We start from the raw sequence: 13866 nt of genomic DNA on the forward strand, positions 1-13866 counted from the left end.
CAAAGTACAACTGCCCCTCCCCAAAACACAGGTGCTAATACCCTGGATGGTGCCCCATTCAGGACAGCAGTCTCAGAGGTTCAGTTTATCACACAGTTTCAAGTCAAACCGAAGAAGGTATCATTTCAAATGCTCTGCCCTGAAGCAGGCCTTTCAGGAGCAGGCAGAAAGAAGTATAAACTCAGTTACACTAAGCTGACCCCTTCCACTGATTAGTTAAAGACATGAAACTAAAAGTAGCCTGCTTTGATAGGTCACCTACTTAGCAGGAAGAGACAGCATAAAATCTCTTTTTGCTCTTTTGATAGTTAAAAAATATTCACAAGCACAGACAAAAAGCCAGTTTTTCCACATATATAAAATATCAATACTTTTTTTTAATCAAGTACTGTGTGTTACATACAGCATTGTTTTAACCTACAGATTATGAATCTGTACATTTTTATCTGAAAAGTTTTTTACATCGGATCTTAAAAGTATCTGTTTTACAATATTCATTCTTTATATTTTCAGAAGAGTAATGTACAGTAAACAGAAGGAGGACTAAAATGTATTTTCCTGAATAATTAAATTTGTTTAATTTGGTATCAAAACTACCTGCTTTCATAATATAATCTCTTAAGCCTTTATTGTGAACTACCTATAGACTACGAGTTTGTATAACAACTGTTATAATAAATTTTCAGTAGGTTCCAACTTAAAAGAGGGAAGCACAAGTATCTTCCCATACATTTAATCAACTTTTAAAAGTTAAATACTTTACATCTCTATTAGTTTCAGCGCATGCCCAGGATTTGTCTGCTCTTTAGTTGATAGTTTTTTTCCAGTTCAGACAGTGCTTGAGCCCGTAGATTTGCAGCATATAGACGTTTTCTGAGATCAGATGACTTCCCTTTAGAAAGGGGATGGTTTTCCACATTAACAGAAGGCACAAGATTCTCTTCACTTCCAAAGTGTACTTTCTTCTTGGTTGTAGAAAAGGGGAGTAGGAGTGCGTTATCTTAAGAAATCAAAAAATAAGTACTGAATTAGTGCATTTTTCAGCATTTATTGCTTAGCTGATATCTTTTAACCCTGTTACCCATTTTGCTATCTACCTATGGCTTTAAGTGACCTAATTAATTGCATTTTAGTTCATAGTAACAATTCTTTTTCCTGTTTTGAGGAATAATTGAAAACAAAGCTTTTACATGATTGTGGTAAAAGGATATATGCCATTGTAGTTTCTAGGGTGCACCTCCCAACGCCTAAGATAACTGTTGATATAAGGAGAAAAGACATGGAGTTTCTTCTGAAGGACAGAAATTAAACAGTAACATAATGCAATTCCAAAGGGAAATGGAGAATTAGGCTCGCAGCTACCAGAAAGCCTTCTTTCCTTCATAGCATGGGCAGACCCAACCCATCCGGTGGTCTTTCTACATTACCCATGTTGTTCCAACTCTATCCTTGTATTAAGTCAATGGGGTAAAAATTAGGCTTGGACTTGATGAATGACAAGTTCAGGCACATTAAAAATTAACAAGTACTTTCACTGCAGCCTGCAGAATAGGAATTTTTATAGTATAGCTATGCTTTAGTTGTATAGAACTGCCACAAATTAAAAGGCAGTTTGTTTTGTTTTTAATGACTCAGGGTACAAAACTACCATAAAAAGCTATTCAAACAGCTGATCTGCCTCTCATATGAGCCAGCTTCATAAGGCTCAACTTAATGTGTGATGTTTCCATTTTAATCAAAGATCTAACTATCCTAATCTTAACAATGCTGAAGCCTTAATTTTCAATTCATTAGGCTAGATCAAGGATGCAATAAGCATAAGAGAGTGAGGAGGCCCAAACTGAGGAAGCTAGTGAATATTTCAGCATTTTGTATTTTTATATTCATAAGCTGTATCTGTTTTAAAGTTAAAACCTTCCCTAAACATTGGAAAATCCCTGTAAAAATAAGGTAGTGTCTAGAACACTGACTTAGAAACACAGATTTTTGGTATTTCATTTGCTTCACTGTGAAGTGAACCACACAACTGACTTTAAGGAGAATTCAGGGATCCAAGGGATGCATGAGACACAAGCCAGTTTTGAAAACTGGAGATAATGGAAGCAAGTGATGTTGGTAACATAGTGGAGAAACACCAAGTCCATCCATATCCAAACAGGGAGTATTTTAGAAACAGTATTACAAGAGTACTATGAAATGAATTGGAAGAGTAGCAAACATTGTGACTAATATTTAATCAAGTTATTGCAAGATTTGGTTAGTCTTCTAATAACTACATTCACTTCTCTGCATTGCTTGTCTTGAGGCATTAAAAACTCAAAGTGGTTTTGCCCATCTTCAAAAAACTAATATCCTTGTTAAGGTCAAAATATCATGTAAAGGGGTGGAAGATGCAGAAAAGAATAGAAACAAATGTTGAAGCTCATTTACTTTCAGCCATCCAGCATTAGAGTCAACATCAGAAAGCCCAAGGCAAGTTTGTTGGTAATTTTATATTCTTTAATGCATCAAAGACAGTAAGTTGAAATGTCATAGGTGGAACTCTCAAAATGGACAGGAATGTTAGAAATAGCTCAAATGCCACTAACTACTTAGCATTTCACTTGTGTTCTTTCCAGCAGTGATAGACACTTTTTGAAAAAAATAAAAATATGCAACTTCAGTTTTAGTTGTAGAGAGGCAGTGACATGCTTATCTTGCTTTATCTGACCAAAACTAAATGAAGAGAGTGTTGCTGCATGTTTAAAGGTTTTTACATGTCTTTCTTCTAGAGTACTACCTAGGACCCAGCCATTTAATATTCTACAATATTTCAAAATTCATTTAGATACTTTGATCATTTTTACTATTAAAAGATGGATGCAATGGACAGATGATACAGTCTCTTTGATAGTGAGGACTGAACAACCAAGGCCAAAGTGAGTGTCATACACTTATAGGGTAATAACTACTGTAAAACAGATTGGACTACAGGTCAGGAAGCATTGTAGCACATGTTCAGAGCTGTTTGGTTGGGTTTTTTTCCTAGTGAGTTAAACTGGAGTATGATAATAGCAGTTTGTATTCTTCAGAGCTCATAATGCACCAGTCACATCTGAGTCACTTGCAACAAATATTACTTCTCACCTTGAAGTTTTTGAAAGTTCAACTAAAGCTGAAGTAGTTGAACATGTGCAATTTTATTAAAATGAACAAATCAAAGGTATATAAAAAACATCCATAAATAAAATACAGGCAGCTGAGAAGAGTCTGGGTTACAAGTCAGTGCTTCCATCAGCTTACCACAAGAACCCGATTTTCAAAACAGCACAAGACCACAGTGCTGACAGTGGTAACTCATACTCACAGCTGAACATCATTCTATTTTGCAAAAAAACTTAATGAAAGTCAAGTGTCTCTTCCCAACCACGCAGGAATACTTTGGGACTGTATCACTACAGTGGGACTAGATACAGCACGTTGAGCATCAGGGACATTCTTCTACTCACAACAGCCTACATTTATCAGTACAAGTGGCTTCTTGCATGTTTTCATACCTGGACCATCTGCACAAGCTAATGCAATCTGCTGTTTGTAGAGACTGTAGTTCCTCATCAAGTTTTCAGCTCTGTTTTGAAAAAGAAAAAGTTTAAGCTTTTTGTTGTAAGATTGTAGAGTTTTTAACATAGGCAACTATAGGTTAGTAAGATACCTAGCAAGTTTGTCTTCTGCCAGTCTCTCTCGAACACAGAGTTCCCGTTCTCTCTCTGGAAGTAGAAATATGGTAGTATGCAGTGTTAAAATGTAAATGTTAGAGTAATTGTGCATGGCAGATTTTCTTGCAGAAAAAGACACCAGTAACAGAAATATGGGTGCATCTGACAGGCTGTTTCTATGGCTCTGAACAAAAGGTAACTGCTCTGTAGATACACCTTTACCAATGCACTGATAAAGCATGGATAAGTACTCTGAAATGCCAGGTAGGCTTTTCTTCTCCCCCAGACTCTACATATCTGCAACAATGAAGCTATAGCAGCTTTCTGTTCTGCACATTAACTAGTGGCACACGTGACACCAGATCTATTTAGATACCATATACTGTAAATCAGCTATAATTAAGCACCCTGTTTACAGCAGCAGCAGCTGTTATTCAGGCTCAGAAAACAATATATAGTTAAAATCTGTATTACAGGGTCTGCTGCGTATACAAGAGGTATTTTATATGGGCAGGAAATCCCAACACCTAAGGACCAGTGAGACTGTAAGCTACTACAGCTTTTATAAAAGCAGTTGACAGGTTACTCAAGTCTACTTTGCTCCAATAGCAGGTTACCTTAGGCTACACATTAGTATAGCCAATGTTAACTTACACAGAGTGAAAGTAAAGCAACCTACACTGCACAGTGCAGAATATATTCAGACTCCATTTTTCTGTACTTTCCTAGTTGCTACTCATGTTTAATAATCCTCCTAAATCAGACTTCTATATCCAAAGTGCCAATTATATCTTAGTAACTTTAAACAAGAATTAGTATAGATTAGTAAGCTCAAGCATTCTTGTTTTAGTCTTTAGACAGAATTCTAGTAGTGAATGCAGAGTACAATATCCTAGAGCATTAAAATGAGTTTTAGAAACTGTCTACCTTTCCTTTCTCTGCACTTATTCTTTTGAATCAGAATCCCAATGCCACCCCCTTCCCAAAGTTGAATATCATACGCTCCAAACGTTGTTCTCTCTCTTTAATGGCTTGTTCTCGCTCCTGTAAGTGTTGTTCCTTCCGTTTCAGCTCGCTCATTGCAGCATCTGAATGCTGCAGTTTTTCTGGCTCCCATGATCTCCAGCCTCTTTTATCAGAATTTTGTCTTTGTTCTTCTGTCACCAAGTCTGCTATCAAGGGGTGCTGCAGAATATCTTCGACAGAAGGTCGGCAATAATCCTGAGGGAAAAGACATTACCAACAGGTTTCATCTGTAACCAAGAAACATTAAGGCCAGGGATTCTGAAGAAAGACCCACTGCAGGTAGAGACCAGCTGAGGTGCTATACAGTGAAAGAGAAGCTGGAGAAAAAAAATGGGAGTTAGGAAGGGGTAGCACAACCAGATGACAAAAAGTGAGGGAGGAAGCGGTTACCAGCCTTCAGCTCCAGAAGCTGCAAGTCTGGCTCTCCCAGCCCAGGCACCCACTCCTTTCAGAGCCGGAATGGGGTGGTGAGACTAGAGGCAATTGTCAGTAGGTTCCAGATGATGTCACTTGATTCCTGAAGGATACATACCTGTTGGATACTTGCATTCTTCTTACAGCTTTGTTTTCCCATGCAGTATTATTCTCAACACCCCCATGCCACCCATGGGAGGAGAGCTATACATTATCCATGTAAAGCAAAGTCAGAAATCAAGACAAAAAACCAACCCTGCCAGCTTCCAAGCACAATGGAGCCATTTTAACCCTGAAGTTATAAGACCTTGTTAAGCATGCTGTTAGGAAATTCTGTATAAGCCAATACTGAGGCAGCCTTTTTGCATCCTGTGAACCTGGCCAATCACTTGAGCTGCTGCCTTTGTTTAATGGACTTAAAGCACAATTCCTCCCTTCTTCCCCTACAAGTGATATTGACAGTGACTAGGTGATAGCAACCACTACTCCAGATCAGCTTGTTTCATAACTGAGAAGAAAAACTAGTATTTCAGTACTAGTTCAAACTACAGAAGGTAAACTTAGTAATTGATTCTTACCTTTACATTCAGCATCTCTTTGAGGAGTTCATTCAACTGCTCTGAGTAACGATATGGTATTCGTCTGAACTTCCCTTCCCTTATCTTTTCTGCCAACTCCTTTTGGTTGTAAGCTCTAAACGGAGGCCTGAAAAAGAACATTTTTCTTGGATTCTTTCACTAGTTTTACAAGACTTATTTTCAGGAAAAAGAGTGTCAGATTAAGAAAAAAGCTGCAATCAAAGGTTTGACTACCTAATGGCAAGACCAATACAGAAATAAAAATCTAGGACTAGTCTCTTAAAACTTTAAGCTTTCATCCATAAAAAAATTTAATCATACATGCATTGACACCTGTGTTTCCATTTTAATTACTACACTACTATACTTACGAAAGAGCACACAATTCATACAGGAGACATCCCAGAGACCAGATATCAGATTTTTCGTTGTATGACATATGGTTCATCTGTTCCTAAAGAAAAAGAACAGTCTTCTGTTTATTAGTTAGGAGATTGTCCTACCATTGCAGCATAATCAGCCACTGTTCAAACCTGAATTAAACTATTACTTATTTGGCTTACTTTCAAGATCCCATCTTAATTAATCTCCACAGGTACTCTTACTAGCAGGATTTTACAAAGTTCTGGAAATACTACACTGTAGAATACTGAAGTGTTGCACCAGTCTTCAGCTGATAAAACTCCATGTTTCAGTCAACATTAATCTTTCCCATACAAAATGCACTGTATCAGGGAAATAACTCATTCTTGCTCATTTCCACTACAAAGTAAAATCCTACTGTCAAGAGGTAATTTAATAAGCTCTTTAACACTGTGAAACATAAAATAGCTTCCCTGTTCCTTTTCAAGAACAATATACTCCAATATATCTGATATTCCAAGCACATTTCAAAACCTATACAGTGAAAAGGTGTGGGAAAAAGAAGATGAAAATAACTGCAAAATAGCCTTGCTTCCAGAAAATATACATTCTATGAAAGAGTCTCCTGCATTTGAGACTAGTGACTCTTCATTAAAACCTCCCAAACATTCACAGACTCTCAGACTAACACTGCAGAAAACAGATCTTGGAGGAACAAAAGGGAAGATAAGGCACAGAAGGGAGGTCTTACTGGAGACATGTAATATGGAGTCCCAACAAATGTTTTGGCAAAGCTGGTGTCATGGTGCAATATTCTAGCTAGTCCAAAATCTCCAAGTTTCACATTCTGCTTGCCGTCCAGAAAGACATTTGCTGGTTTTAGGTCACGATGCACAGTGACTCCACCATCACTCCGTCTGTGACACTCCTTCAAGGCCAATGTTAATTGAGTCAACACTCTGAGAACAAAGCTTTCTTCCAAATAATGCCTGAAAGATGAACACATAGTTTAACAAACATTCTCTGAGCATACACCATTTTAAGTAGTTGCCTCCAGCCTCAGTTCTGTAACTTTTTAAAATACTACTATTACAAAACATCACTGAATCAACCCCAGCACCTTTATAGAAAGCTAACAGGAACAGGCATCTACATATGCTATTTTAAAAATGGGAATTAAAAAAAATCCCTCCTAATAGGTTGGAAGACATCTAGACTGTTGTTGCAGAGTCCCTGTAAATACTTCCTTCCTCCCCCAAAGAATCTAACAAATACATAGCATTTCCCTTGCTTACAACACAAATATCAATTTGTTGCTTTTGTGATGAGATCCATCCCTTTGCTTGGCAGTATCCTGTCAGCTGTTTATCATGACTAGTATACATCAACAGAGCCAAGATGGGACTGATTTTTAATATAACTTTCTTTAAATGAAAACACCAATGTCTGGGAGCAGCTGCAGCACCATTTTAGATCATTCTCAAAGTAGCACACATGGTGTAACCTAAGAATGTGAAAACTGATATTATATTTAAGTAGTAGGCTGCTAAGTCTAAGATTAGACCAAGGATCAACTTGACATCTCCACAAGCTTTACATGCAGACACATAAAGCAGCTTTTAACATCACTTACAAAACCACTTTTCCCTTTCACATGTTTTGGTGTTCTAACAAAAAACAGGGTACGAGTTTTTACAAGCAAGAACCCACAGATCAAGCTACCAGTCTGCATAAACTGTGACTTGCTGGTTTACGTTTTTAACCCCGTGCATAGCATTGCATCCAGAAACCCTTCAAGAGCTTCTGCCTCATAAGAGAGCTCAGGGGGTTTTGGTTTTTTTTCCCCCCTCACTCTTTTGACATACACATCCCATCAGTCAGCACACTCATTAGTGCAATTCCCATCAGTGTTGCAATTTTGTACAAAACCTTTCACATTTCACAAGTGCTGTCAGGTTCAAAGGATTAAACCTAGTTATTTGTAAGTTATTGAGATACATTTCACTTCGGGTTGCCCAAGATACTTCACACCATGCACTCCAAAGCTGACACGTGCCTTTGTTTGGTGCACCTTGCGATTAAGCTTGCCAGATCACCACCGTCGCAATACTCCATCACGATGTAGAGAGTTGTGCTGCTTCTGTCGATGATGCGATCGTAATAGCGGACGATATTCGGGTGTCTCAGCTCGCGTAGCAAATTCACTTCGGAAACGAGCATTTGTTTCTCTGCCTCTGTCATTGAGCCATAGTCCAGTTCCTTCCATACCAAGATCTAGTGAGGGAGATAAAACAAACAACGCGCGATCCCTTCGGGAGTGCCTCACGCACCAGGCAGAGCTCCCCAGGGGGAGAGGGGCTCCCAAAACCACCCGCCGCTCCCGGAGCCGCCAGCACCCAGCCGGGACCGCCCCGGCCCCCACCTCACCTTGCCGTCGGCCTTGCGGCGCACCTTGCGGCACCTGCCGTAGGAGCCGGCGCCGATGGTGAGCAGCACCTCGTAGTCGTCGGGGCGACTGGGCATGGCTACAGAACCGCCACAGACCACCGGCTGGGCGCACACGCCGTTTAAACGCACCGCCCCTCCTTCCCATTGGCCGCGCGTCCCAGTCCCGCCCACACGCCCTGCCTTCCCATTGGCTACGCCACCGTAAACAGCGACGGCCAGGTAACGGCCGTTACAACGCCGGGGGGCGGCAGCAGGCAGCTATCGCGAGAGTGAGGGCTGTGCTACTTCCCGCCTCGCCGCGCGCTGATCTTCACTCCCAGCTGGCTGGGCTGTGGTGGTGGTGCCTCTGCCATGGGCTTTCGTCCGCCCGCCCTGGCGGGCAGGGCAGGGCAAGGCAAGGCAAGGCAATGGGGCCGCCCCGGAGGCGGGCTGCCCTGTTCCCGGGCTGTTTCCCGGAGCAAGGCAAGCGGCCGTTGTCCGTCCTTCCCCGCAGACCGGGTGAGGCACTAAGGGCGACCCCTCAGGGTTCCGCCAGCAGGACGGCTTTTGGTTTCCTTTCGTTCAGATATTCTGAGGAAAACAAGGTCTGGAATTCCCAGTAAATGAGCTTTTGGAGTGCCCTTCTTAACTACCGGCCTCCCAGCAGCAGGCCCAGGCCCGCTTTTGCGTTAGGGCCCCTTGCCCGCATCGTGTCAGCGCCCTTCGCAAGGGGGCGGTGGCACCTGGCGGGGCCGGGCGAACCGCCTTGCCCCTGGGCACGGGCAATAGCGCACTCGTAGCTGCGCAGGAGCAGACAATCTTCCCAGTAAAAATAACAAATTATCCCCTTTCCTGAAATACTTTAGTCTACTGAATAGATATCGATAGAAAACTGGAAGACTTTAAAGAGTTTTTTAATATTGGGAAGTGTTTAAAAAAAAGCACCCTCAAGCGCTGTAAAACAACATAAATTTGTTCTGGAAACTTGTCCTTTAAAACCGGTGAGGAAAGTTCCTCATGATTCTTCAAGAAATTATTCGTTAAAAACTCCAAATGTCATGGCAGCTTTACAGTTACACCATATATGATGAACACCTGTGTTACACCGTACATGAACACCTTTTGAAAATAAGCTAAGTAATGTAATGGCTTAAAATGCAAATTTTATGTATTTTATAGAGAGATATATATAAACAGGAATGCATGAGTCCAAAAGTTGAACTTTTGGAATTCAGTAATTATTATGGGTACATTAAATGACACAAAAAATACAAATTTTAAGAAGTGAGTAATGTATTTTCTAGCATAATTTAGGATAAATTGGGAATGACATCAGAGTGCAGCTCTGGATTCAGTTTAATGTCTCTCCACGTGGAAGTGGCTGTGACTGAAACAAGAACTCCTAGTTCCTGAGCGAAGAATTGTAACATGCCTGAACCTGGTGCGAAAGGAGTAGTTTCTCATATTCCATCTCCATATGGTGCCATTAATCATTTCCCTGTTTTGTATTCAGGCTTTGAAAAAAGTTTGAGGGGGACAAGTGTCATGCTATTACTGAATTTTTATGAAAAATTCTTAAGCCTTTACTTTCATCATCAGGAAGCACAAAAGCTCCTGTTATCCATTTAAAAAATCCTATAGCTTTCTATCCATAGAGAATGCCTACTCATTAGAGGAAAAAAAGAGCAAACTAATTACACAGTGTAAAGACATTTTAGTTTTGTTGTTAATGAGTAACAGGGTGGTCTAAATGGTTCATTTTTATCATTGATTTTAATTACCTTAAAAGAAAATCCTCACATACACTGTTAGCATAGTAAATAAATTATGGCATTTTGCAATAAAAATGACCAAAAAAGTACAGTATGTATTATTCAGGCTGTAAGCTTCATTTCTGGTTTCAAATATCTCTGTTTCAAACTTCTGTACTTTCAAATTAGCAAAAGGTCATCATGCATTCCCACTGTTATCAATGGGAGTCTTTCTATTTATATTTCAAAAGAAATAGAGTAGGCTTTCAATACTGTGTTTTGTCTAGGGACTATCTTGGAAGTTTCTTTAGAAATGTTTGTTTGAATTAGAGAAATGTCAAAATGTCATGCTCTAAAAACCAGTAGCACAGTCATTTTACTTCTGATTATACTTACTTTTTAAGAGCTGGGTAATTTTGAGAAAAATGCATTTCTAAAAGTGGTCATTAAAATTTTCAGTAGGCACTCTATTTTCTTTCTTTCTGATTTTCACGCTGGCCACATAAGAGAACCTAGAGTCCAATGATTCCAAAAATACATATCAGGTTTGAAATGGGGGGGCCTTTTTTCAGGTATTGTATTTTCAGCTCTGATGTCTGGCTCAGGAGCAGCTCTTAGATTTCTTGTCTTGAAAATATGTGCGCTGACTTCAGGTCTTTGAAAGCTACCAAATAGTTTTCAATCATCTATTTATAATACTGCTTCTAATATTTTATTCTGCTTTTTTTACATCTAATTTCACTAGTACTTTCCCAAAACTTAACACACACACACACACACAAATTATTTTGTAGTTCTTAACCAAAGTTGGTCAGTTTTGGTGACATCTGTCATTTGTGCTGTAAGGAGTACCTTTTCCCTTATGTCAGGGCCTAGTTAACTGAGAAAATATTAAATGCTGAAGATAAAAAATATGGTAGTTGAAGTGATATTTCTCTTAGATATTTTCTTTTTTGCACATGGAAATAAGTAAAAATAAATGGTTAACACTTTGCTGTGGGAGCCCAACCCAGTATAATTGTATAGATTAATAGCAAAAAGGTATTGTAAAGCACTGTAGCAAATTAAATTATATTTTTGGCAAATTTTTTTGTTAGCCAATCAGAGAAAGTTGCATGGAAGCAACTTTCAGGTTCAGAAACAGAAAAGAATCTCAGTAGGAAAAGTACTGAAAATAAACACAGGAAGAGGATGAATAATGAAAAATGCAGTGAATAAAAATAATGAGAAAAATATCTGAGAAAAATCTTGTCTTTTCTCTTCAAAGAAAGCCAAAGAGATGTAAAATCATATTCCAGGATCTCAGAAATGTGCCAAAGTCTTCTGGCAAATATTAGCAAGGTAAGAGATCTTAAGAATGCTTTATGCTTTTAATTACAAGAAGAATTACAAATATTGGAGTGACTGGAACATGAGTGTTTTATTTCAGTTCATTTTCAGTACATAAGTGATTTGGGGGTTTTAATATTCAATTGCATTTGTCCTTATGTGTCGTCATGCACATTGTGGTTTTTTTCGTTGCCTTCTCTCATTTGGTTCATGCATAGAAATTCTACATTTACCTAGGACTATTGTACACAGAAGACACCATTTTTTCCCCTCTAATTTTCTAGCTGCTGACTTTAATGTCAAAATTCGATTCTAAGATTAACAAAAAAATACAAAATGCTGGGATGTTAGACAGAAGCACTGTCTAAAAAGTACCAGAGGGTAAAATTTCATAGTGTTTTTCCTCTCTTGGTTTGGGAGGGAAACAAAGAACATGTTCATTGAAGAAATTCTGTACAACACAGCTGTGGGCTGGACAGCAAAGGAACAAAATTTAGCAGCATCAATTATAGTGCTTAAGACCATGCTACTTTTCATTTTTTGTAATGTTTGGATTCAAAGCCAAGTTAGACTCCAAAAGCAATAATCACTGTGTGCAGCAGGCAAGCTTCAATAAGGGAGTTTGCTGCAGCAGCTGTACCTTCATGGTTTTGCATGAAAATGAGGAAAACATAAACTGACATGAAATAAATTCAGCAGCAGGTTAAGTTTTTACATGAAGCACTGGAAAAACAAAAAGCTAACAGCACGGGAATTAATGAGGAGACTGAGGAGTGTAAAAGAGACATGGTTTTGCATTCAGAGAGGGGAATATGAATTCTACTAACTCCAGATTTGCTTTATTCATTCCTTATATTCTGTAAAAGATTTATTTAAATACAATACATGGCTGGACATTTTGAAAGTATATAATTACTTAGGTCTGTTTCTTAAAATGAAACAAACAGCCTTATGTATTATGTATGTCTGCATATATATGCTAATTTTCAAAATGGTGTTCATTAACCTTAAGAAAGTGCTTGAATTGATCTTTAAGACCACTGTTTAAACTGGTTAAAGACCAATTTTTTAATGTGCATAGAACTTCAAAAGTGAAATTCCTGAGTAACCTCAAATCCTAAATTCATCAAAATCTGAAGAACTGGAATTGTCTCTAAGCAAGAACTCTAGAATGACAATCTGTGGTTTCTGTTCTGGGCCTCTGAGTAACTCATTCCTAGGAAAGCAGGCAAGTTTAGGATCTATGCCTCAGTTTGTTCTCTTTTGAAAGTATATTTACCTTCCAGATTAACATTTATAGGTGTACCTCTCAAAATATGTGACAAAAAATGCCTTAAGTGATACAATAAGTAAATACTTTGCTGGCTTGAGCTGCTTAATTTTTTAGAAAGCATTCTCATTGTGGAATAGTCAGTCTCAAATGTTTTTTCATTAATTTATTTGTAATTACAGTCCCTTCAGATATATTGAGAGAAATGTTTTCAAGTACAGCCATCACCAGATCTACATGCACCATTATTGTCACAGATATTTTCATTACTAGTCCAGTCATCTTTTCTCTAACCTCCCATGTCTATAGACCCATGTTATGATAAGAAGAATAGATTTTCCTCTGCCTTATTTCTACTGTAGGGGAAAAAATGCACAGAAATCACATTAAATGTCAAAGTGATCACTAATAATGATTGCAAAATCTCTTCCTCGTTCTCTCCCAGGTCACCACACCTGCAAACTGTCATCCAATTCAGGCTTACTCTGAATCCAGTAGCTTTCTGCGCATTCAGAAGGTAGTAAGGCAGCAGTTGCTGCCAAATATCTCCTGCCTTACAAGCCACCATGCTTGGAAAGGCAGGCACCAGAACCTTAGAGTGGAAGGCTTCAAAATACTCTGGGGTACTCTTCAATGACACAGCAGCTTCTGTAAAGTCTTGATAACTGAGCTTTTAAGCTTGGAGGACAGCCAAGCTCTCTCCAGCTTCATTCACACCACACTTCCTTTGGCTGTAAAACAGACTGCCAGCAGAGACACAGTGCCACCCCTATTCCTATTTTATTTAGACAAAGGCAGAGTTTAGTCCTCACCAGTCCTACATTTTGCTCATTTTGTAGCAAATGGAGAAGAGAAAACTTTAGTTATCTATTACAAGTAGAATACCTGCTTCAGGTATTTTTTGTAGCAGATACTGAAGGAATCAGTTTGAGTACCATACTGATCTCAAATTACAACACCTAATCTTATTTGGGCACTGCCCATAACATAGTCAGATTTTTTAATGTTAAAGG

At 38.8% G+C, this 13866-nt stretch overlaps 1 protein-coding gene across 1 annotated transcript; it reads right to left on the minus strand.

The window, feature by feature from the left end:
* Nucleotides 1–357: 357 nt before the first annotated feature.
* On the minus strand, nucleotides 358–8834 carry NEK2 (NIMA related kinase 2). The gene is made up of 9 exons (XM_040612050.1): nucleotides 8504–8834; nucleotides 8133–8350; nucleotides 6828–7065; nucleotides 6085–6167; nucleotides 5714–5840; nucleotides 4697–4916; nucleotides 3692–3746; nucleotides 3537–3607; nucleotides 358–1000 (listed from the first exon to the last, which is right to left on the minus strand). The coding sequence occupies exons 1-9, from the start codon at nucleotides 8597–8599 to the stop codon at nucleotides 777–779; spliced, it is 1332 nt and encodes a 443-aa protein (XP_040467984.1). The 5' UTR covers nucleotides 8600–8834; the 3' UTR covers nucleotides 358–776.
* Between the last annotated feature and the right edge of the window lie 5032 nt (nucleotides 8835–13866).

The sequence above is a fragment of the Falco naumanni genome, chromosome 12, assembly GCF_017639655.2.
Source record: "Falco naumanni isolate bFalNau1 chromosome 12, bFalNau1.pat, whole genome shotgun sequence".
Classification (NCBI taxonomy): Eukaryota; Metazoa; Chordata; class Aves; order Falconiformes; family Falconidae; genus Falco; species Falco naumanni.

What these genes read in the sequence shown, in the direction of transcription:
- NEK2 (XM_040612050.1), bottom strand. Translation starts at nt 8,599, where the DNA reads ATGCCCAGTCGCCCCGACGACTACGAGGTGCTGCTCACCATCGGCGCC. An exon ending in AAGAGATGCTGAATGTAAAG is followed by an intron (nt 4,917 to 5,713) that starts GTAAGAATCAAT and finishes CTTTTCCCTCAG; the next exon opens with GATTATTGCCGACCTTCTGT. An exon ending in AGCTTGTGCAGATGGTCCAG is followed by an intron (nt 1,001 to 3,536) that starts GTATGAAAACAT and finishes TGATTTCTTAAG; the next exon opens with ATAACGCACTCCTACTCCCC.